This window comes from Corythoichthys intestinalis, chromosome 5 (assembly GCF_030265065.1).
Source record: "Corythoichthys intestinalis isolate RoL2023-P3 chromosome 5, ASM3026506v1, whole genome shotgun sequence".
NCBI lineage: Eukaryota > Metazoa > Chordata > Actinopteri > Syngnathiformes > Syngnathidae > Corythoichthys > Corythoichthys intestinalis.
The window spans coordinates 47,221,245-47,246,500 of record NC_080399.1 but is presented as its reverse complement, the minus strand read 5'-3'; the positions used below and the strand labels follow the sequence as shown (position 1 = coordinate 47,246,500).

General features: G+C 37.7%; 1 protein-coding gene across 4 annotated transcripts in view; it reads right to left on the bottom strand.

Annotated features, from left to right (window-relative positions):
- Positions 1-1,631: 1,631 nt before the first annotated feature.
- Positions 1,632-25,256, bottom strand: part of pamr1b (peptidase domain containing associated with muscle regeneration 1b) — a 43,713-nt gene continuing 20,088 nt past the window's right edge. For 2 of the 4 annotated variants that reach the window (XM_057837875.1, XM_057837878.1), the window contains exons 5-14: positions 23,672-23,889; positions 21,308-21,415; positions 19,564-19,734; positions 18,785-18,973; positions 12,948-13,748; positions 12,696-12,872; positions 7,974-8,040; positions 7,495-7,724; positions 3,583-3,941; positions 1,632-2,840 (exon numbers count right to left, since the gene is read on the bottom strand). In XM_057837875.1, the coding sequence (XP_057693858.1) occupies positions 2,277-2,840; positions 3,583-3,941; positions 7,495-7,724; positions 7,974-8,040; positions 12,696-12,872; positions 12,948-13,748; positions 18,785-18,973; positions 19,564-19,734; positions 21,308-21,415; positions 23,672-23,889 (2,884 nt within the window). In that variant the 3' untranslated portion in view covers positions 1,632-2,276. The remainder of the gene's footprint in view (positions 2,841-3,582; positions 3,942-7,494; positions 7,725-7,973; positions 8,041-12,695; positions 12,873-12,947; positions 13,749-18,784; positions 18,974-19,563; positions 19,735-21,307; positions 21,416-23,671; positions 23,890-25,256) is intronic. The other 2 variants (XM_057837876.1, XM_057837877.1) reach the window with 2 other exon arrangements.

Here is a 25,256-nt window from a genome sequence, read left to right as displayed (position 1 = left end):
TTCTCAATACGAAGTACGACAGGCTTGTACTTAGCCTGGACTTGACAGCATCAGTTGGAAGAATGTATTTGTGGGTTCGGAAGCACGTGAGTATGGTGGATGTTGCTCAATTCCACGTGCCGCAAGCTTGACGCTCAATGAAATGGGCAAGGTGGGACACATCCAGACTTGAGCCAGATGTGATGATGAAGTTTTCGTTCCAGCTCTGACGAAGTTTCATGAGCATACAAGAATACAAGCACTTTTGTCCAACCAATTTGAGGCTTAAAGTATCCGGGAGAACCTATACCTACAGTATGTACTTACAGTAATCCCTTATCCTGGTTTTGTGCAATACCCCTCTGGTGGTACTTTAGGCGTGTGCATCCCAACTAGAAAAAGCCATCATCAATGATGTCCTGATTCAATGAATAATGGCAACAGAGGGCTGCATTTTTCACCTCATTTAAATAAAAGAATGATGGAAATAGACATAAAATCAAACAACATAACTAAAACAGGTGGAGGGTGGGAAATCCTGTAAGAAAATACATTTCTTACTCACTGCCTGAGGACACAGCACCACGTCATTAACAGAATAATAATGAAACGAATTTCCACTTCATTAAAAGAAAGAAAGAAACACAGAGAAAACACAATATCTGCTGGGATGTAAATGCATGACTGAAAGCAGGAGCAGATTAATTTTTTATGTACGTAATGCGAATGTCAAGGATATTACGAAGGGATATTTATAAAAGGACACAATAATACAGCTAAATCTGGTCTCTAATTGGACTGTTACTCAACTCCTAATTAAAACAGTCTTATAGTAAAGTAGAACTGACTGATTTGTTACAATATACACATTTGGAAGGAGCTGAAAAACAGCAAAGCACACTTTTTGTGTAGTTGTAGCCTGTTTGCCAGACTTACAGCACTTACTTATTGAAGTGATGCTCTCTGATATGATGACTGGGGAGTTAGAGTAGCATTCGGGAATAGAGTAATAGACTTACAAAAGCAGGATCATCAGCTATACAAAATGAGGACAAGAAAACCACAAAAACTACTCGAAAGATGGATACTGTCCAAGTCGAATAACTAAAAGTATAGATGTAAACTATTAAGGTTTAGTAGTCGCAAATAAAAAGTATGAACAAAATCATTGGATTTGAATAACCCTATATGGTGTTAACATGCAGGGGTTCGACAAAATAAATGAAACAACTTAAAAAATAAACAAAAACTAATTTAATGTGGTGTATGTCCGCCTTTTGTGGCAAGTACAGCGTCATCTCCGAAGTATTGATTCATACAACTTGTGCATTGTTTCCAAAGGAATTTTAAGCCATTCTTCAGTTAGAATAGCCTCTCTTTTCGAGACGATGGCGGTGGAAATCGACGTCTTAATTGAATCTCTAAAACTGACCATGAATGTTCAATAATGTTGAGGTCTACGGATAGTGCCGGTCATATGAGATGCTCAACTTCATTACAATGTTCCTCATGCCATTCTTTAACAATTATGTTCAATGAGTGTGATGCCATAATGTTAGTTTTCATTATTTTGTCCAACCACTGTAGAATGAAATGTACGTTTATTGCTTCCTTGTGCAATTCGAAAACATGAGTAATGGAAGCAGGTCAGATTCGAAGTAATTGATTTAATTTGAGCACAGAGGAGTGAAATGATATGTGAATAATATGCTCCGTTTATGGTTGCGGAAATGGTGCTGCTTTGACCTGGATTAATTTGCTTCATAACACAGTGGGCAAAGAGAAGGCAGAGGGGTTTTCTATTCAAAAACATCAATATCATAAACTCTGACCTGAATCCCCCATTAATAACAACAATTTTAAAAAATCATTTGTCACACTAACCAGAATTCCCCTTTCTTTAATAATAAAAAAAAAAGTTAATTTGTTTCTTTCCATATAATATGTACATCAGAAGTCATATTAGTTAACAAAAAAAGCAATACATCACAATATGCTGTATATACAGTACATACCAATGTGTACATACAAAACATTATATGCTCATTTTAAAGATGAACTTTTTGTCATTTTCAAGTCATTAACCTCACATTGACGGCCAAGATGTCTTCTAATCAATGATCAAACACATTTTCTGTAAAAGCAACCCATCACTTAGGGCACTGTGTCTAGCAAGAGCACATTAAAAAGGGGGTGAGAAAGTGACTATAACGTAAAGGAAAACAAGACACAAGAGGCAAGAGACACAGGAAGGAAGGATAAATTGCATATAAATATGAGTCATACAGGTGTATTTTTTATTTCATGCTATTCTCTATCCAGAGTTTAAAGTTTGCTACATGTGTGTAAACTGTATAGAGTTCAGGATCACACTCCCCCTGGTCATAGCCAAAGCTTACTAGTCCTAGAAGCCTCCAAAATCTTTTGTTTCCTCTTTGAGAGAAGCCAACAGAGGGATTGTCCTTGTTGTCAGTGAGTGCAGGGAGGATGAGGATTCCCCCAGTGTCAGAGGGACATATATTAGACGGTCCATAGTTCGGTTTCTGGCTTGCACACAGCATGTTGTCCGTAACACTGACTGGTACCCCATTACGTGCGTATTGCCGCTCACACGGGACAATGTCAGCGAGCTGAACAAGGCCAACTCTCACTTTTTCTTCAGCCCCCAAGCCTGAGTCAGGGAGCGGGGACCAGCCTGTCACAAGGCCTTGTCCAGAGGTTTCAACTTCATCCTGAATGTCAGACAGGCAGAGGGGTTGAACTTTCTCTCCAATCTTTGCTTTGTCCAGTAATTTGATGACAGCTATGTCCGAGTCAAGAATATGAGGGTCGTAATTTGAGTGAATAATGGTGGTGGCCACCTTTGGGAGGAGGACAGAAAGTTATTGTTACTTAAAAGGCTTAAAAGGGCTACCCGATTGTGACTTCCTCTCAACCCGTAACGTCGCTGTGGTGGTGACAAAAAATTAAATGCAGTATGCGCGATAAATTCAGCTAAATAAATAAATTATTCTAAACTGGTAGGACATGTGATGTGCACAATGCATGTGCACACACAAAAATGGAAATTCAAAACTTTATTCAAACGCTATAAAGTTTTACGCTGAAATGTATTAGCCAGCCAGCTCTCTGATTGTCCCTGCACACGCGCAAATAAGTCACTTCCTCTCAAGCCGCAATGACAGAGACCTAGAAATTAATCATTTTTCAACCAGTAGAGCATCTGTGTTGAAGAATAATGTTTTAATATGTCTGAATTTGTCAAATAAATAACTACAACGCCATCAATGGTCGATAGGTAATATACATATTTTGCGCATGCGCTGAATCAATTGGGGTCCTGGTCGGCTCAAACATTATATATAAAAGTTAATAATATTTAATGTTTTATGTCAAATTTTATGTACACGCATGTGTTGTACGGCCCAGGTCTTGCCATTTCCTAAAGGTTATTCAGTTTAAAATAGTCACATACATACCAATGCACCATCACAGCAGTGTCATGGTTACAGAGGAAGTGACGCGGGTTTCCCACATGGTCAGTCAAAATCGGGTAGCCAAAGCCGCAATAGTTAATCTTAGGCAAATCCTTTGAAACCTTACCCTCAAGTTTTGAAGACCTTTATTTTCCCTGTGATCATCACGATAGTGTTTCCCTACCACCACCTTGATGTTGGTTGCATCCAGAGGATATACCTTGCCCAATTGTGTCACACAGTGGGCTGCAACCACGACGCTCCTTTGGTTCACCAGAGCACCACTGCACACCAGTTGCCAGTCAGCAGCCTCCAAATCGTTGCTCACTCTTGTGCTGCCATCCTTCTTTACGGATCCGGTGTAAGTATCTGCTTTGGTCACCTTGGTGCCTGCACCATTGGTGGAGCGGCGGTAGATGGCGACTAGCCAAGGCCAATGAGCCTCTCCCGGCTTCTCAGGGTCAAAGGTTGGATGCTTCCCACACACTGCCAAAGAGGTGACAGGATGAGAGGATAGGAGGGGAAGACCGTGATGAACAAGTAGGACAGGGTAACTGTGGCTTGTATTGAAGCTGTGTCAACACAAAGTGTTGTTGAAATTTCCTTCACTTATCTTCTGAATGCTCTTTTGTACACAAAAAAAAAAAAAAAATGAGATGCTTGCTATTTACAAGTTTACTAAAATGCAAAGTAATTCCAGTCTGGAAAATTTATGCCTAACAAGAAAATAAAAAAATTAAAAAATTAACGTGACATGTTTAGCATTCCTATCTTAACACTAATGGTTAATGGTTAATGGTGTTACACTTATATAGCACTTTTCCACCTTTCAAGGCACTCAAAGCGCTTTACACTATCTCACCATTCACCTACTAAGACAAAAACTGCATTTACAAAGTAAACGAATATAGTTACCACCAACAATTATGGGTTTTCTTGATACGTTCTCATATGATCAGCGTCCATGGAAGAAATATGCATATTCAAATTCTAGATATCCCTGTAATTAGCTTAGTGAAAAGTTGGGAATATCTGGTAAATATAAAAAACTGCATACTCTGTTTCAGCTTGTATCATGAAACCAGTCTACTTATCTCTGTTCGGAAATTCCTGTACCTAAAGCAAATATATTTGTTTCTTTATTTGCTTTTAGATGTACAGTATATGTCACAGTATTTGCTTTCCCTGGTAGTTGCTTTGTTTACAATAAATGCATGCCTTATGTCGTATATTTTGATGACACAATTCATCATAATTGTTACATAACTCAAAATGTAACTGTATTTTTATCAGGGGTAAAAGTGGCTAGAATTTCTTGCTGGAACTCACTGACATAGAAATCGCCACGGAGCCAGATTTTTAGTTTTTTTTTTTTTTTTTTTTGGGTGTGGGGCGGGGGTGTCAAACCTCCCAAACCACAGATATGAAAAGAAAACTGCTTTTGGCAGTTAGACATATAATACAAACACAACAGGTTTTACACATGCATTAGGCTAGTGCATTATTAATTACTGTACTATTTTGACTTAATTACTTTCTGTAACAAAGCATACGAGGAACTGATTTTCATTCAAAATTGTATTTTTTCAATGATGTGAAACAAAGTAACATACATTTACAAAAATAAGTACAAATGACTTACATTATGCACAGTGAAATGGAATATATTTTGAAGAAAACGCAACCATCGACTTTTTATTTTTTTTTATTAATAAGGAAATAAGAAAGTAGCCTAACTTGGTAAATGAACAAAAAAAGTCCAAAGTACACATTAACTATATTGCCAAATGTATCACATTTGAGACAAGCATTTCTGGACCTCATTGCAGTCCCAGAAAACATGTGCATTTGAACCAGTTAAAGCTAACTATCCATGCTGATCACAAGTCAGTATGTCACCCAATGAACGGACAACTGGAGTCCAGGCTAGGGAGGGTGGTTAGCTGAGCGCATGCACACATCAAGTCATCGACGGGACTCATTAGACACATGCTGGGAAAACTTTGTGCTCTCGGAGAAATGAATAAATAATAAATATCGGTGGAAACGCATGACGCTACACAAGCAATTTATTAGGCTTGTTGTCAACACATGTTTATGTAAATCTGATGTAAGTAAATTGTTTTCTTCCTGGAGAAACGTGTGTTGCAGCCTGAAAGGTTTTTTTTTTTTCTTTTGTTTTTGTTTTTAACATTTAGGTTTGACAGATGCTGTCATATTTTCGGGCTAGAGACCGTTCAGCCTCCGTATTTTATGCCGGGACTTTGTTCCGGCCCACTTTCACCCCTGATTGTTATTAGTCTGTGTACATCAAATCCTTAGTAACATTATGTATAACATAATAAACCAAGTATATCAATAGACATTACCTGAAGTCTTTATAATAGTTTTTGTGGTATCTGAACAGACCTATTTGACAATAATTATTGAAGTTACTTCTCCGATAAGTTATTTAACCAGGCTAAGATGTCTTTACAGAGGCCTTGAAAGGTGAAAAAGCGCTTTATAAGTATAACACTATTTACCATATGCTATTTGTAAACACGTGAGTTTTCGTAGAAAAACACTGCAGGAGCAGCAAGCCAGTGGAGCACTGGGGCTGCCCCGCAGGGGCATCCACACCTCTTGGGGTGCCAACTGTCCCTTGAAAAACAGAATCGTGCATCATTCAGAAACAAAAGTCCGCTTCCCTTATTGAACTTTCAAGGGACATGCTTTGTCTCTTATTATCATCAAAATCAAAAATAGTGTCTTGTTTGTAGAATGAATGAATACTTGTATGGTGCTTTACAAAAATGTGCAGGAAAACGCATTCACCCGCCTATCCTGCTTTTTGACCAATGAGCTGACGGAACAATGACAATATGAACTCCCACTCATCTCATTTGTCTAGGTACTGTTGCTAACGGAAGACAACATACTGTTAAATTGTGGGAAATGAGAGGTTTGAGTGAAGCGAGATTAAAAAGCATGTTCAAAATGATTATCATTTGTTTTCTTGTTCTTCACTAATTATATTTTTGTGTTCTGTCAAATTCATTACATTTGGAGTGATCATTTGCGAAAATGTTATTGCTGAGGGTAGTTTCAACGTACCTAAATTGTAAGCGAAAAAAAAAAAAAAAACTTTACCTGAGAGTTTGTTTGCACTTTTTAAAAAAGGATTTTTAAAAAATGGCCAAAAACACACCCACACCTATACACCTACATAAAGGCTCAGGACTTTTAGTGTTAAATTACTGTATACAATTTTAAATTTAGCAGGTCAGTTTTAATTGTAGTATATTGTATTAAAATACATGCTGATAATTGTTTTCCATGTGCTTATATTAACTCAAATATTTACCTAATTAATTCAGTTTTGGGTAAAATTAGTATAATATTATAATCATAATAAAAAAAACACTTTTCACATACAAAAAAAATAATTATAATAATTAAAGGGTGACGGTCATCGGGCCGGCCGGCTCTACCAATGAGGTGTCCCTTATTTTTATTTTTTTTTCTCAGGAAGTTGGTAACCCTAGGTGTGGAGTCTACTCACCCATTCTATGAGCCTTCGCAGAAACAAAGAAATTGAGGGTTCTTGGGGTATATAAACTAAACTATTTAAGGAGGGAAGCTCTCTCATCCATACTCTAGAGAAATACAGATGATTTGGAGGAGACACGAGATTACTGTGCGAATAAGGCTTCAAGTTGATCAACCTGAACGATCGTATAATGTCTTTTAACTTCTTCTATTTTTGGTGAGCTACCCCAAGATTGTAAATGTCCCCAACTAATCACCTCTGTGAAAAGTTTCTTGGATCTCCAATGTTTCAGTGCCTTTTTTCCAGTGTATTTTTATGCTGTCCTTGCAATTTGGTATCTAAATGTAGAAATCATCTCACACTTCTACTTGGACCTTGCTGGGTTTACAAATGAGGAAAAGTTTCATGACCTTTTTTCAAACTATTTCACGGGAGCAGTGATTTAGCAAGAGTTGCAAAATGCTTTAAACATATGTACATAACAATATGAATCTCTACTGCTCTCACCTGGTGAACAAGACACATGACGCCCACTCCATTTCCCCGTTTTTAGGCAAGTACGCCGTGGGCTGCCATTATGGTGGTAGAACGGGGACACACAGTCATACTCAATGTGCGTGTAAAGGTGATGGAAACCCGTAGCCAACTGCAAAGGTACTGGTGGCCCTTTGGTGGGACCGTCAGACTGGAATTGTCGGCCCACTGCAGTGGAGTACAATTTATGTACTGGTGTCTTTCTGAGTGCCAGAACAAAAAAGACGAGTAAAAATTGTGATTTGTTTTTTCTTTGATTGTGGATAAATGTACATTTTAGGAAGGTTTTTACATTATTTTGTTATTATTATTATTATTATTATAATTCATATACACACGTTTCAGAAAGCTGTCTCCATATCCATAATGAAATTAATATTCTTATTCTTCTTATTATTAATATTGAAAATAATAATACAATTAAAACATTAAAAAAATCAAGAAAAACAAACCTGAATGGTGTTTGTGGAGGAAGAATTCGCTGCCTGACCAACTCTGAAACTTTAGGCTCTCGACATGCTGCAATAATAACGCACACACAAGTGCATCTTATTAACTTAGAATATTGTTCAAAGGTTTGTTTGTTTTGGTAGTTCAGTTAAAAATGAGAAGCAACTATTTTATGTAGTCATTGTCATTGTGGTTGTTCATTTTGTTTTATTTATTAGGTGAAAGCAGCTAGCAGGAAGGGGTTTTGGGGGACAGAGAAATTAGGAAGCAAACAGAAGAGGAAATAACAACAACAAAAAAACATCACTAAACATTTGCTACATAATAACTTATGGGGGCCATCAAAGTCTAAGGCCTTGTTCAGACTGGCAGCCAAAACCAGATTTTTAGCGCATCTAGATTTAAACTGGATGGCTATTTTGCAGTCTGAACAGTCACAAAGCACAAAAAATGAGATTTTTGCGAGACGGATTGAAACCACACACGGAAGGTAGTTTCACATTATGGACAAGAAACTTCTCAGTCTGAACAGTTTAGATGAGTTTTGAAAGTCCGTGACATCACTCGATGCTGGATGATGCCTTTGTTGCCACAGCATCCTCTCAGGTGATTCAATAATGTGGCCCTGTCTGAACAGATCTGGACACTTGCTAAAAATTGTGTGAACAGACAGCCCCAAAGATCTGATTTGAGGAGGAATCGGATTGGAATCAGATATGGCTGCAGTCTGAACGTAGCCTAATTATGTGGACAACATGGAAAACAGGAGGGAAAGTAAGTCGAAAAGAAATGTAATTAGGTACACAATTTCAGCAATGTGAGGTGGGGAACCCAGTATTGCGAAAATCACCTGTAAGTGTTGATACGTTGACATCCTACCTATTTTTTGGAGGGATAGGAAAGCGAAATGCTGTGAGCAACTCTGTAAATATAGCTATTTTTTTGTCCAAATAGAAACACATTTTAATGTGTAGTATAGTTGTCCGTTATGTTCATTACATACCATCATCCAAAACCAACAGTAAATCACATTCTAGAGCACTGTACAGTATCTAACTCTGACCCAAACAAGACCTGTATCAATCTGCATAGACTTTGCCTTCTGTAAGTTTGACCATAAGTCTTATTTGTTATCATATATGAACATTATCCCTATGTATTTTTGTCATATGCATCCATGAAACAATTTCAGTGAGTATTGTCTGTTTTACATGTATTTTTAACAGTGATTTACCTAATTACATCCTTGCATGGTGGTTGGAAATGTTAAAATGCTGAAATTATGCTTTTTTTTTCTCCTGTAAAATACAATTTACATTTCAATGATTCAAACTTGACCAATATCCCAAAGATTCCCACTGATGTTACTTTCATATGTTGCAGCAACAGAGCCTAATATTAGCAACACCTTCCAGCATGATATATTGCAGTTCTAGTCTAAGCTACGGCTACATTAATAATCATCCACGCATCCATCATTTTGGACTTGTACAGCTTGTCCTCATTAAGTTTGTGGGTGTGGAGTGAAGCCCATCCCAGCTTTGCGTGAGAGTTAGAGGGAGGGAATATTCAAACCAAAACAAAACTCTTCAAAGTCACATTCACACTTAATTGAGAGTTTTTAATATACCATATGACACCAAGCGAAGCGATTGAATTGTCCCTCTGGGCTTTATTTTCGTGCAGAGATCTAGACCATGTGAAGGAGGATGCATTCTAAACCAGGCCTTGGTAATTTTGTGCAAACACAAGCTGGTGCATTTGAAAAAGAGTGCTGTAGGCGTGAATTGCCAATGCAATTTGCCGCCAGTTACACCATCTTCTCTATTGCTTCAAATGTGGCATATTCACATGTCTATTTAAAAGAACAGGTTGGTGACTTACTGTATAGACTACAATATATGTTGGTAGCCCTCGTGTGCGATATGTATACAATAAGTGCTGCTGTCAAAGAAGATGCTTTAGTTTAGTCAGCTGCCTAATATTAAAAATACAAAGCTGGATTTGAAAACAACCAATTTGCTGATCCATTTCAAAATCATTGTTGCATTTAAAACGCTAGCTTGAGACTGCCATATACTGTATACGACGTCAAGGGACAAAAAGTAACAATTAGGGTTGGTTTACAAGGGCTACTGGGACAAAACAATTTAACAAATTCAAAGCTATCCAGACTTTAATGTCTTCAAGAAACAATAAGGTGATCGTAAGGGGAAAGTATCCTTTTTGTTGAGCTGGACATAATGATATATGTTACTGCCATCAACATCAAGATGAAAATACAAAGTACAGTACCATGCTTTTTAGCGATAGAGCCCAACGAGAGTAAGAGAAGGAGAAAAAAGCGGATGAAAAATATAAGAAAAAAAAAACAATGTACATGAAACTGAAAAATACCCTAAGACAGTGATGCTAAGAGGGACTACGAGCCTCAAAGGCCAGAACAAACTTCTGCCTGCCAAATAGAATTTATTTAAGAGCAAAACCGCTAGATGTCCGCTAGATGCTGCTAAAGGTACATATTATCGAGCGCTGTTTTCAGTTCCAACAGAATCAAGGCATACTCACCCCCAGTCATTGGTGAGAGTGTCGTTCAAAACTCTGAAAAAGGCTGCCTCTCAAAACATGACTGGACGACCTCCATGACATAATGTTCATCCAGAAAATGTTTCAATCAAGTGAGCACTATACTTTTTCAAAGATTTTTTTAAGCAGCTTGGAAAAGGATCCATAAATTGCTTCACTAAGACCACTTTCTTATGCAGATCCTGTACCACAGTAAGTTTAAAAATTTGAGTGGCAACACTAACAGATGGCGTGCTCTCTCATATTGAGGACCAATGTCGGGAACGTTTCCTTGAAAAATGCGGTAGATTTGGTGGGTTAGATGGCTTAATCTGACCAACCACCCCTTCTAAGTCAAGGAAACAGACCCAAATGAATTCACTGAAAAATGAGAGGGTTTAGAGGGTGAAATGTGGTGGTTGAAAAAAGAACCTAAACAGCAAACTAAAATCAACTAAAATGGCAGTACAGAGGTTCAACTGTAATTCCCCACATGTACACTGCTGGCCAAAAGTATTGGAACCCCTGCAATTCTGTCAGATAATGCTGAATTTCTCCCAGAAAATGATTGCAATTACAAATGCTTTGGTAGCAATATCTTCATTTATTTTGCTTGCTATGAAAAAACACAAAATAGAATGAAAAACCAAATTAAATCATTATCATTTTACACAAAACTCCAAAAATGGGCCGGGCAAAAGTATTGGCACCCTCAGCTTAATACTTGTTAGCACAACCTTTAGACAAAATACCTGTGAACAACCGCTCCCCGGTATCCATTAATGAGTTTCTTATAATGCTCTGCTGGAATTTTACACCATTCTTCTTTGGCCAACTGCTCCAGGTCTCTGAGATTTGAAGGGTGCCTTCTGCAAACTCCCATTGTTTTACATCTCTCCACAGGTGTTCTTTGGGATTCAAGTCTGGACTCATTGCTGGCCACTTTAGAAGTCTCCAGTGCTTTCTCTTAAACCCTTTTCTAGTGGTTTTTGAAGTGTGTTTTGGGTCATTGTCCTGCTGGAAGACCCATGACCTCTGAGGGAAACCCAGTTTTCTCACACTGGGCCCTACATTATGTTGCAAAATTTGTTGGTCGTCTTCCGACTTCATAATGCCCTGCACACAGTCAAGCAGTCCAGTGCCAGAGGCAGCAAAATAAACCCAAAACATCAGGGAACCTCCGCCATGTTTGACTGTGGGGACCGTGTTCTTTTCTTTGAAGGCCTTGTTTATTTCCTGTAAACTCTATGTTGATGCCTTTTCCCAAAAAGCTCAACTTTTGTCTCATCTAAACAGAGAACATTCTTCCAAAACGTTTTTGGCTTTCTCAGGTAAGTTTTGGCAAACTCCAGCCTGGCTTTCTTATTTAAGTGGGGTCTTCCTGGGTATCCTACCATAGAGTCTATTTCCATTCAGACACTGACGGATAGTACGGGTTGACACTGTTGTACCCTCGGATTGCAGAACAGCTTGAACTTGTCTGGATGTTAGTCGAGGTTCTTTATCCACCATCCGCACAATCTTTCGTTCAAATCTTTTGTCAATTTTTCTTTTCCGTCCACATGTAGGGAGGTTAGCCACAGTGCCATGGGCTTTACACTTATTGATGACACTGGACACGGTAGACACAGGAACATTCAGGTCTTTGAACATGGACATGGACACTTCCTCAAGTCCTCAGGCAGTTCTTTGGTCCTCTTTCTTTTCTCCATGCTCAATGTGGTACACACAAGGACACAGGACAGAGGTTGAATCAACTTTAATCCATTTTAATTGGCTGCAAGTGTGATTTAGTTATTGTCACCACTTGTTATGTGCCACAGGTAAGTGACAGGTTCAATTAATTACACAAATTAGAGAAGCATCACATGATTTTTCAAAGGGTGCCAATACTTTTGTCCGGCCCATTTTTGGAGTTTTGTATAAAATGATAATGATGTCTAAGAAATTTTCATTCTCTTTTGTGTTTTTTCATTGCAAGCAAAATAAATGATATATTACTGCTAAAGCATCTGTAATTGCAATTATTTTCTGGGAGAAATTGAGCAGTATCTGACAGAATTGCAGGGGTGCCAATAATTTTGGCCAGCAGTGTATGTTTGCACTCCAGATGTATTATCCCGCTATGTACAATAATTATGATAATGTATGGTTATTACCTCTAACACAGAGGGGCTGTTTGCCACTCCAGGTACCATCTGGTTGACAACTTCGCAAGGCATCTCCACTTAGAGCATAGGAGTGGTTACAGAAGAACTCCACTGTCTTAGGCTTGCCACCCGGCATCATCACATGATAACCGTGATAGAGGCGTGGGGGAGGCGGGCAGCTCCTCTCTGGAGAAAAGCACTCAATGTTCAAGGGGAGTAGGAGAGCAAACTGAAAATGGTCTCATTAACATTTTGCCTTACCAGTGAAGCTCTGGTTTATGTCTTTCTCGTTTTCTTTCTCCTTTTGATCCTTATCAAGTTCATTTGGTTTCTTTGTTTCTGCTTTATCCTCTTTAATGGTTGGGTTTTCCTTTGGTTTCCCACTTTCTTCACCTCCTGCCCTATACAGTGTAATATTGACTCTTGAGGGGAATATTTTCCTCTCTGGAAAGGCTATAGTATTATTGTTTTTCCTTATGTCATTCATATCATCCGTGACTGTGTTGTTCTTTGCCATTTCCTGCTCATAGATTTCGACTGTGTTTATTTCCTCTGAGACGACCGTCCGCAGCTTAGTGTCGTTCGGTCCGACTTCGCCAGAGTCTTTCTTTCCATTGACCTGTTCTTCTTTTCTTTCCTTCTCAGCTTGTCCTTTGTCTTTTATCACCACTATGTCAGTGATATCGGTCTCTGACTTTGGGGAATGGCTGTCTTCTTTTTTCCCAGGTTTTACTATTTCAGGTTCTTTATTCTCCTCTGTGTCCAGGCTATTGTCTGGGCCAACACTACCCAATTTATCTTCACTGCCGCTTGTGGTTTTCTCTGAGCCATTATTTTTTTCCCCTTCATTCCTCTCCTCAGCCACAGTTTTCCCTGGAATAATACCAGAGTTTTTGTCTTTTGCTGTTCTACTATGATCACATTCTTTATTTATATCTGTATGCTCTGTAGGAGTGCTGACATCTTTTTCATTGTGTATTACTTCTTCATCCATACCTGTACCTTTTCCCATCTCTTTTGCAGTGTTGGTGTCCTTTTCTGGTTCGGTGAGCGTGTTATTCACTGCAGAAAATGGTGAGAACAAAGTTTTTTAGAATGAAGAACATTTTTAATTGGAAATTTGTTGCTCACGAAGCATACTTTTAAATTGGTTTTAGATGTTGTGTAGCCTGGCAAGAAAGTTTTTTTCATATCTTGCTATAGAATTTAAAAAAAAACAACAACAACAACATTATATCACCATCACATAACAAATATCCTAATTACCAATTAGAGCATTTATGTATAAATAAGTAGTGTTATTTTAACATTTTTACCAGTACAACACACACACATATATATATACAGTATATTAGTGGTGTACCGAAAGCAAAATTCTGAAACTGAAAACCAAATATTGGAAAGGCCAAATAATATACAGGTAGTCCCCGGGTTACGACATACCCGACTTACATGATTCCAACTTTACGATGCCGGAGTCTCGACCGCTGTTTTGTCTCCAGTCTATTTTTTTTTTTGTTTGTTTGTTTTATAGGCTATATGGCGGAAAACACTGAGGTGACTTGAAGTTCCGCTCTGAGACCCCAAATTTGGCCAAATTTCAAAATTGTCCTATATGCATGTGTGATACATCATTGGAAAGCATAAAATATCAATTTTCTGGGGGAAGAAATTTTTTTAACAGGAGGGCATTTAAAAAAAAAAAAAATTTAAACAGCAAAACCCTAAATGGAGGCGAGAGCACGAAGGAGCAGAATTAAAGACGCCATGATTTTAACGAGATATTATCGCGTACCTACCTTGTTTCGATCCAAAAACTCCATGTAGCATTTATCATCGAGTGTCAAGACACAGTTGTGAATGGCCACAGATGGATTTTTGGGGGATTTTTATGGGTGAAACATGGTGATATAACAAGGGTCGCAATGCAGAACTCGCAGACAACAAGGAGTAGTCGAGATGTTCTTTTTCATATATTTACCCTTTTCAACATTATTTTTCCATTTTTCTTTGTTTGGATCGATTATTTATCATGTAACATATCGGGGAAAATGCGGCAGTAACAAAAAAAATACAATTAAGCGATAGCTATGAGGTAGATATCCGTGACTTATTTACAGACGCCAAATTTTTCATTGTGACGTAATTTGTTTAAAAGTTTAAAATATGCGAGTGAATAATTTTTTAAAGTCGTTGTTTTGTTTTTTAACTAAATATTAGACAACAATTAATGATTCTAAGCTAAAAATGAAAGACATTTTGAATAATAAATATAATTACTTACCTTCTTTTTATGGCTAGGTTGAAACAAAAGCGGTTGCACGATGTCTGTAAACGGGGTTTTCCAGGGTAAAACGGACAAATTAAAAATAGTTCGGAGGCTTAGTGCGCCATGAATCTGCTATGGCAGCATATAGACATATTGTACAATCAAACACAACAGTTCTTTTGGCTTCAAATACAGCAGTTTATTTTAAAGAGGGCTGCAAGAGCAGAAACTGCTTTTTCGGTCGTGTCTGTGTTTTCCGCCATATATACCAGTATATATATTTTTTGTCACGCAACAGTGTCTCGTCTGCCACCTTTCAGCATTGATGGTAAGTACAGTATATTATTTGTCATTTAATTTTGTTATTTATTCGGTCTAATCAATCTAAATAGTTAATCTCAAATTGCTATTCATATCTGGTATTTCATTATACTATGTGTGCGGTCCGCTTTCCTTTGTCGCGCTCAGACTTATTTGACGTCACGCCAGCGCTACTTTCTGTGAGTTTTGAGCGTTGCTTTCACGTTGGGAAGAGTTAACATTTCAAGAAAGCAGACAAACGATAAATGGAGTAGGTTTGGCAATGCCCCCCTGTTAGCTCTCTTTTAGCCTGCTAATGTCTTGTGCAGCATTCATTTTCACCTTCACCTTGAATTGTATCGAAATGTGGTAATTTGTAATATCAACAAATATTGGATCGCTGAAACAATAGACAAACAGACAGACAGAAAGACAGACAGACAGACATTACTTCACTCTTGTAACAACAATAACACCATAATTCTCCTTACAACTGACATTTATTATAAAAATGTTTTTGTCACCGTCAAACTATAAACACACAATTTGAAAATAAGATACAATAATGACAAAGATCATAATAATCAATAATCCTATAAAACAATACTTCTTAAATAGTGAGGCGGGCCTCCCCAGGGGGCGCAGAGCGATGCTGGGGGTGGCGCATGTGACCTTGGGGAACATACATTTTTGTCATACTAGAATAAAGTGTAATTGCACATCCACTCAGTGGGTGGCAGTGCCCCTCTCATTTTTAGCGTGTGCGCAGTATTTTGAACAAAACAAGCGCACACAGCAAAGAGCCCTGGACATATGAAAAGCTTAGACAAGAAAATATGACGAAGCATATGTAGCATTTAGCTTTTGGCTTTGACTTTTAGTACAGTGGGAGATGAGGAAAGACATTCCTGTTTACTTTCGCAGCGGACAGCAGGATTTTTTTTTTTTTTTTAGCGAGTACCAAATATTGCCAACAATCCTCCCGCTTTGTTAGTGTTATATCAGTAAACCAGCGAGCACTGTCAGCATCATATAAAGTGCTATACCAAGCTGCTCAGTGCAAAATAACCCCACACCATAGCAAAGGAGCTGATACTGCCTGCAGCAAAAATAAAAACTATCCCTTTGTCCAATGACACTGTCCTTTTGTTGTATTAACCCTTTAACACCAAACGTGTCGGATGCGACACGTTTACGCATATCATCTTTGAAGCCTCGTAACACTGCAATTACGTCACCCATGTGCCCCTGGTTGCTCTCATTTGAAATTACGGAACGTGACGTTGATGGCCGGTTGGATTGAGCGAGAGCCTTTGAAACGTGCAGAATGAATCGAAAACTAAATTTAGCGCAAGCTAATGCATTAATTCATTAAATCAAGGAATAGGATGAGCTGTATTTGTCATTGTTTTCCTCAGATTAGTCGGCGTCTCGGCGAGTAGAAGTGACAGCAGCGTGCAAACGGCAGAAGAGTAGGCTGTGTGACGTTGTATGTGACGCAGCTCAGTGACCTGTTCAAAAACAAACTTTATTGAGTGCGCAAAAATAAAAAAATAAAAAACCTTTATTGGGTCGCATGCCTGAAAAAATTGAATTGAACTGAACTACTTGTCAATTTTTTTCAATGTTATATATATTTTTTTCTTCACTATGAATCTTTCAATTTTTATATAGATGTGTGTTCAAGAAGCTTAATTGCATGTACATACGTATATACCCTTGATAAGGTGATGGGTACAATACCTAACTTCACAAAGAGATATCCTCCAAACCCTTTTTGTGTTGGATGATATATATACTGTAATTTTTTTCTCACTATTTTGCACTGTATATAACCTGTTTTGACCATAGTATGTGTAAAGGCCAAAAACGCCTATGACCATACCTGCTGTTTGTGTTGAATTGTCAAACGTAAAACTATTCAATCTTATTTTTTCTATTGAATGTTTATCCTAACAAGTTAAATAAATAGTAACAAGTTTCAAAACGGTTGGTCGAGCATGTTTGGTTTTCAGTGGGACATTAACATTACAAATTTTGAAAAAAGATTTTGGGATTTTTTTTGTCTTTTGGGGTCCAAAATGTGGAGTAAAATTGGTCAGTGAATAAAACAACAGTTTGGACATGAAATTAGAGGTGTCCTGAAGAAAGGGACCCAACTTGGCCATTGTGAACAGTTTTTTCTTTGAAATATAAAGGCAACATCAAAGGCATGCAAATTTGGCCAAAATGGGCTTAGGTGTTAAAGGGTTAATTTTTGTTTTTAGGTCTAATTGTTCGACATATTGTCCTAATGAGTTAATGTTGCTAAGCAATTTAAATTTATTTATCATTTATTGATTTTATCAAATTTTATTTTTCAGCATCAAACGGTCAAAAATGTATCTTGAGTGTATTTTTAAAGAATGGATCTTTTTTTTTTTTTAATTTTTTTTTTTTTTTTTTACACTTTATTGTAATTTGATCTATATTACACTTTTCTTTAATATTAAAAAGAACACAATGTTATGCAGAGTTGTACTTATAATAACACGAATTTTATATACAAATGATACTACAGTATATTTACAGTGGTGGCAGAGAGTTGGGGGGGGGCACGGAACGTTTACGTCTTCCTGGGGGGGGCGTAACAGAAAATAATTGAGAAGTACTGCTATAAAATAAATCAATAGTGACATATTTGCTCACAAAAACAGACCTCAATGGCTACACAATAATACAGAGGGAAATAAAAACCAAATCTTGGGAAATTCAACAAGGAAAACTGCAGCTATTAGTAGCACTGGGCCAGCGGTGAAACGCTGCTCAATAAGCTAGCAGGCTAATAGTGAGCTAACAGAAAGGGGGGGACTTAGGCGGAAATTTGGGTTACATAGCCAGCATAGAAACAGAACTCGTTTGTCACCAGGGGACTACATGTACATGTATACAATTCTTTTTTTTGTTTTGTTGCTGTATTATTTTCCTATTAATGTTCTTTGCCATGGCACTATCCTGAGGAAACTTTTCACCCGCTCAAAAGCCTCCGCCACAGAAGGAATCTGTATGATGGAAGCGGCTTCTTGTTTTTTCGTCTCTGTGAGCTTCTTACTAATATACTTGCAGTATAGTTTGTAGGACACGTGGCTGATTAAACCTAAGGTGGAAAAATTATTTGGTGTTGTACCCCCTCGAGACATTTCAGCAGAACAGATTTTACAGATTGCTATCTGAGCATATTTCTTTGATACCCCAAAATACTTCCAAACCACGGACATGTTGGCTGTCAGCGAGGAGTGTTTGCAAGACAGCGTCAGCCAGCGTGTTGCTTCTCGCCATGTTTGGCTTATGTCATCACAAGAGGACACTTCACACATCGCACATTCAGTGGTAAACTTTCATTCTTTCAATCTTTTAACCAAAAACCGAAAATGCATTTTTTAAATTGATTTATTTATTTTTTTTAGCTATTTTCGGCTGATAGTTTCCAGTGCAGAATTTTGGGTAACATCTCTAATATATATGAAATACTCCGGATAATTGAACTGACCTTTGGTACATACTGGATGACTCCCACTCCAAGTGTTATTCGGAAGGCAGGTTCTTTGAGAGACTCCAATGAGTTCATAGGGCTGATGGCAAAGGTACTGAAGAGCGATTAAAACATCATTGGGACCATAAACCAAGAAGTGGTCCCCGTGTGTTGGCTTTGGAGGTAGAGTACATTCTCTTTCTGGAACTAGAAGACAAAGAAAATGTCTAAATTATCTTATGGTATTTTCACTGATTTTCCATCATTAGTTTCCAAAAAATAAATACAGTGGTACCTCTACATACCAAGATAATTCGTTGCCAGGGCCTTGTTTGTAAGTCAAAATGGTCGTATGTCGAGCAGGATTTTCCCATAAGAATACATTATAATCCCATTAATTCATTCCACAGCCTGAAAACCTACACTAAATCCTTAGTAAATGCTGCTGGTACTAATGCAAATAGCAATTACACAGAGCAAAACAAATACATTATGAATAAAAATCGGCATAAAAATATAATAATACCAATAAACAGTAAGCATCAACTTTTTCCATTTTTTCACCACCTGCACTAACATTGTTAGAACCCATGTTGATGCTCTCACAAGAATATCTGCCATGTGTTCGGGAAAACAAAAAAACTGCTGTCATAGTTTGTCGTATTTAGAGCAAGTCGTCGGGTGTTGAAACAAATGGCGAGTCAAATTTGACATCGGATGTCGAAAAGATCGTGTGTTGAAGCGATCGTATGTCGAGGTACCACTGTAATAGACTTAAATGAGGTTTTATGTTTTACCACAGTGGGGGGCTGGGGCACTCCAGGTGCCATCACTCAGGCATATGGCAGTCTGTAATCCCTGCAACTGAAACCCCGCATCACAGTAGAAAGCAATTCTTGCCCCTGTGTGATGAAACACTCCCTGTGTGGATCCATGGGTGGGCACAGGTGGCCCACGGCAACCCACCACTGAGCAGAAATACAATGCATAGTCAGGTAATTTCGAAGCATGTTCTGTTCGGAAAGAAAATGCTAACTTGTGAAGAAAGTTTAAGTGTACAACCAAACAGCAAGCATCAATTAAGTGTACTTTCCAGTTTCCACATAAACTATATGACACACATTATTGTAAATTGTGAAACTGACACTGTCAGACTTATTCATTTCCTTTCAAAAAAGTCCAGGCTACTAAAGCGCCATACCCCCCAGACTTTTTATTGAATGTTATGTGTAGCTCAGAATACATATATATTGAAGCATGTGGCTTATAAACACTGAAATAAATTGACGCTATAAAAGGACTTCGTTAAAAATACTCCATTTATAGAGCCCTAAAATTTGTTGATGTAATGAAGTTCACTGAAACAGTTTAGGGAATATTGCAATTGAATATTAACCGTTTGGATAAATTCAATTTTTTCCTACTGTGTTATTTGTTTCTCAAAGCAGTGACATATGAATATTAGACAGTACATTTGTGTTGTAACAAAGGTTTTGTTTTTTGTTTTTTTTGACACAAAAAATCTATTTTGGCTAAGGTACTGTGCATTAACTCTTAGTTGGATCTGGTCATTTAAATCAAATTCATCAATGGTCCTATAAAATACCCTTTAAGTCTTCTTAAGAATCTTATCTGGTGACATGTGGCCAAATTCTCCATAAAATATTCGTAAGTAACATTACTCATGGTACAGAAATAAAATTAACAGGCCGGGATTCCCTGTGGAAGTAAAAATGAATGAACCGCTTCTTATTTTATGGGGAGGTTGCAACAAGAGAGAGACTTGTTTTACTATTTATTTTATCTCCTTGACTGTAACCCTGAAAGTGACACCGCAACAAATGCAGATCCTTCTGGGACATGTAAAAGGTGTAAAAGTACAAGTTAAGTTCCAGACACCCATTAAGTCCCAAACTGATTGTCGCCTGTCTAAGGGAACACAAACTCACTCATTCGACTGTGTTGTGGAACAATTTAGTAGCATTAATATAACACAACACACTCTGTATAATTGTACTCTTCCTGAGTGTACTTGTCATATTATTGCAGATTATTTTTAACACTTAATTACAAGGCAGCTCATGTCTTCCCAACCCAAATTTAAATGTCTCCAGATCTCTCCTTTTTTAAGCTTGTAGTGATATACTGGTCAGTTACCTCATTGAGTCCTAAACATTAAGTAAAGTCACAGATTACCAACAATGCAACTCAAATTTAGTTGCTTCTGTTAATTTAAATCAAATTGTTTGACCTTTGGAGAAAGAAATTTTTCAAAAACTGTTTATTATAGACATGAAAGAGTACTTCATACAATATTAGTGAAAAAAAGAAAAAATAAAGAGTATGTGTGGTGAAAAAGGCATCAGCATTTAGGCAACATGCACCATATCAGAACATCACATTTAACTCGATGAATTGTTCATGTAATACCAGTTGGCTAATGATGACTCATTTGACCCAGGAATAACCCTAACCCTCCCAGCAACAACTAAAAACACATGTTGAGAGTTGGTCCATCTTTTTCAGGTGTTAGAGACTTACCATTTTCACACCTTTTTCCTGTATAGCCAGCCAGGCAGGCACAGTGATATGAGTATGAGCTGTCGAGGATACAAGTCCCATCATGTAGGCATGGAGAAGAGCTGCAAGCTGTCGCACAACAAATGTAATATTAGGATAAAAACAAAGAAATTATAATATTACACTCATTTAGAACAGTGTTCACAATGAAAAGTCTGAAGTGGTGAGAAGTGGGGGCAGGGTACTCCAACATGGCACCATTTCAACGCCAATTTTACTTTCCTTTTCTAAATGTGTGTGGGCATGTTGAGAACATACAAAGCTCTTTTCATGACTGCTTGCTTTGCATCTCATACAGTTTATACTGGTCTGATTTCGAGGACAGTACAATTAATTGTTGATTCATGTTTTTGTTGTTGTTGTTGTTGTTGTTGGGTTTTTTTTTTTCTGTTTTTTTTTTCCAAATGAGTAATGTGAGATAAGACAATTGTGTCTATAAAAAAATTCATTTAGAATTTTGTAACATGCTCAGCGACATACTGTGAGAAATGCCTGTAAATCTGAAACCTTCAGTTTGCCATTAACTCTCTTAATCAGTTGGGCCGAGATGAAACCAGTACTTTCAACTGTCGGTGAGAGTCTAGACCTCTGTGAAATTGGTTGCCGGGCATAGCTTTGACAGAGAAGTTGCCTTACAAAGGTATATTGTAATATTGGGTCTGGTAATTCTTTTCATTTTAATTTTATTCTAATTTAGGGATTCCATGCAGAATAAATATTGAAGACACATGTTTTTCTTGGATATACAGTGGTATGAAAAAGTATCAAAACCTTTTAGAATTTCTCACATTTCTGCATAAAATCCCCATCAAATGTGATCTGAGCTTTGTCAAAATCACAAAGATGAAAAAATGGTCTGCTTTAACTAAAACCACCAAAACATTTATAGATGTTCATATTTTAATGAGGATAGTATGCAAACAATGACAGAAAAGGGAAAAGGTTAAGCATCCTTATGCATAGGGTTCACTTACTTATTTTTCCCCCTGCTTTCATTGTTTGCATACTATCCTCATTGAAATATGAAAACCTATAAATGTTTGGGTGATTTTAGTTAAAGCAGACACTTTTTTGATCTGTGTTACTTTGACAAAGATCAGATCACATTTGATGGTGATTTTATACAGAAATGTGACAAATTCCAAAAGGTTCAGATACTTTTTCATACCACTGTAGTATACACGGGAATAAGAAAATGATCATATATTGAATATGTCGAGCATATACAAATGATATCTGCTAACCCTAGTCATCAAGGGTCAACAGACCTAAGCACAGTAAACACAGGCGTGTTGAGCTTGATTAAACACTGCACTTTTGTTTTTGTAAGAGTTAGCTCCAATAGAAATATGATCACAGCCACCACAAAACTGTTCAGAAGAAGAGAATGTCACAAAATATGATTATACAGTAACATCATCTTTTAGAGTTGAATAGTTGTTAGGCGTTGGTTTTCATTCCTTTTTGTTTCCATATACTGCCTGACCATATAAAAGGAAATTTGGACAAACACCAGTGGGCTGTGCCACTACTCACTGAAGCTTCAGTTACAACATGTGACAAACTACCTACTTTATGTACAGAACATTGTCACCGATACACTGAAACTGACCGGAAACATTTGGGATCTATCCATGAGTCATTAACTCATTCACATTGATAGTGGCACTGGAAGATGTGATCTTTTACATCCAGCCATTCCCAGTTCAAATAGATTGGACATTTATTGCCGTCAATTGTATTGAAACATGAACATCCACTACCCGTGCTCCCAGTTTAATTGGCTTGGATGTATAGCACTATCATTGGCAATAAATGAGTCTTTCACTGTGTATGCATGATTGTGTTAAATGTTGTCTATCTCAATGCGCCACATGATTCAATTGTGACCAGTCCCAGGTGAAATCACCCTTTTGCCCTAAATCAGCTGCAACGTTTCGAGTGTCTTGTGACCCCAAAAGTGTTTGGTGGAGTAGATGGATTGTTGACATGAAAAGAGAATCTTGGACTCTCAACTAGTCAATTGACTTCCACACAGCATTTTCACATTGTGTAATATTGAAAACTACATTGCAATTTCATCCAACATACTCTTTTAAAACTATTTGCAATGAAAAGCTCGATTGTTCATTAAGGTTCCAAATTTTACAGCTTTTTTTTTTTTTTTTTATGTTGTTGTTGTATTCAAGGCTCTCCGTTCCTGAATGTGCAAAATATCTCGCTCCATATAAAACCGTCACAATATTTCAACTCAATTCACGTAAATGCGTACTTGTTGCGTTTTAGTGTCTAATTAACTGTAGAGAGATGCACATTAAAACATACCTGAAATCTCCTGGAATGTAGCAAAGAAGCCATCAAAATTCTTGTAACCATCAGACTCAAAATGAATGTGGAGACTGTTTCCAGAGCTCTTAATGGGAGCAGGTCTGTTGTTTCCACAGAACCGACCTATAACACGAGAGTTGATGCTGTCACCATCTCTGACCTCCACGAAGTCATAGCGACACGAATGATGTACCTCCAAACTCAGCATCATAAACCTGTTGGCATGAAGACCGACATAAAAAAAATGGCAAAACAAACACAACACAACACCTTAGCAACTGCTATGACCACACTCTGCTGACTCGTGAGAGCACCTGTGTTATCTGGCAGTCTTCCAGCACCTGCCACCGCACTCGTGATGCTTTGAAGGAAAACAGGCAATGCAAGTCATGAATGACAGTGATTACTTTAACAGCTGCAAAAAGTCGCTAGAACTGCTGATACATGCTGAGCTCTTATGTGAAAAGTGAGTCACCAGTGTGTTCCATTGTACTTGGCACTGAGTAATTTAATACTTACAGTAAATATTAAATTGAATATGCATACTTAAGAATATACTGTAATTTTTTTGAATATAAGTCGCACCTGACTAATGACTGCACCCACCAAATTTTACGCAAAAACATATTTGTTCATATATACGACCCACTCGACACTGGATTATAAACCACAGAGGTCCACAATTTATTATGGATTATTAATACAAAATGACAGTGAGACATGGAGGGGCGTGATTGGGAAGAACAGCCGTCCCAATCAGAACTAGAGCAGTGTTCAATTATTTGACCTGTGCTCATCACGGATTGTCTCTAATGAACACTTTGTTCAAACTATAAGGCCACAGTTCAAAAAATGACTTTGTAGTTGTGTTATCAGACTTGTGTCACATATGTTGGACACTTGGGTGAAGAGAGGTGTGTAGCTGTCAACTGAACTCCACCTGGTGATGCCTTGGCTCTGGAGCGGGAAAGTTGCCAGTACAGCCCAGAAGAACCAAATGTTTTATGATAAGCCATAAAGTTCAAAGGTGGGGGAAGAAAGAAGTAGCCTATAGTCCAAAAATGACAGATCTTATTTTTGTTCCATTGTGTTCATACGTGGAGATTAAGAGGGGGCCGAAAATGTCATTCCATGTATTTCCATTCCATTCCATTCCATTCCATGAATTTAAAATTAAGACTTTCCCGGTAAAATGTTGCAGATAAAAGTTGTAAAGCAATAAAACCAATAACAAAATTGATTGCAATAAACATAACAAAAAAAAAAACTTTTAAACTGGTTCAAAATTATTATTCGAACAGATCATGTAACTAGCACCTTAGAGACGGTCATTTGCTTTGCTTAGCCAAAACCACCTGAGGACAGAAGATGCAAGATGGATATATGTAACTTTTTCAAACCTAAGCTTTCAAAAATGACAACAACTACTGAGCGAGAACCAAGGAATGAAGATGTGGACCATGAAACGCTGGAGAGCACTGTCAAAATGGTGAGCGGAGTTTCTGTTTGCCCCACTAAAGACGTTAATTGTACAACAGAGACGCCACCGATTGTACCATAATCAATGGACGACGATCTTGGC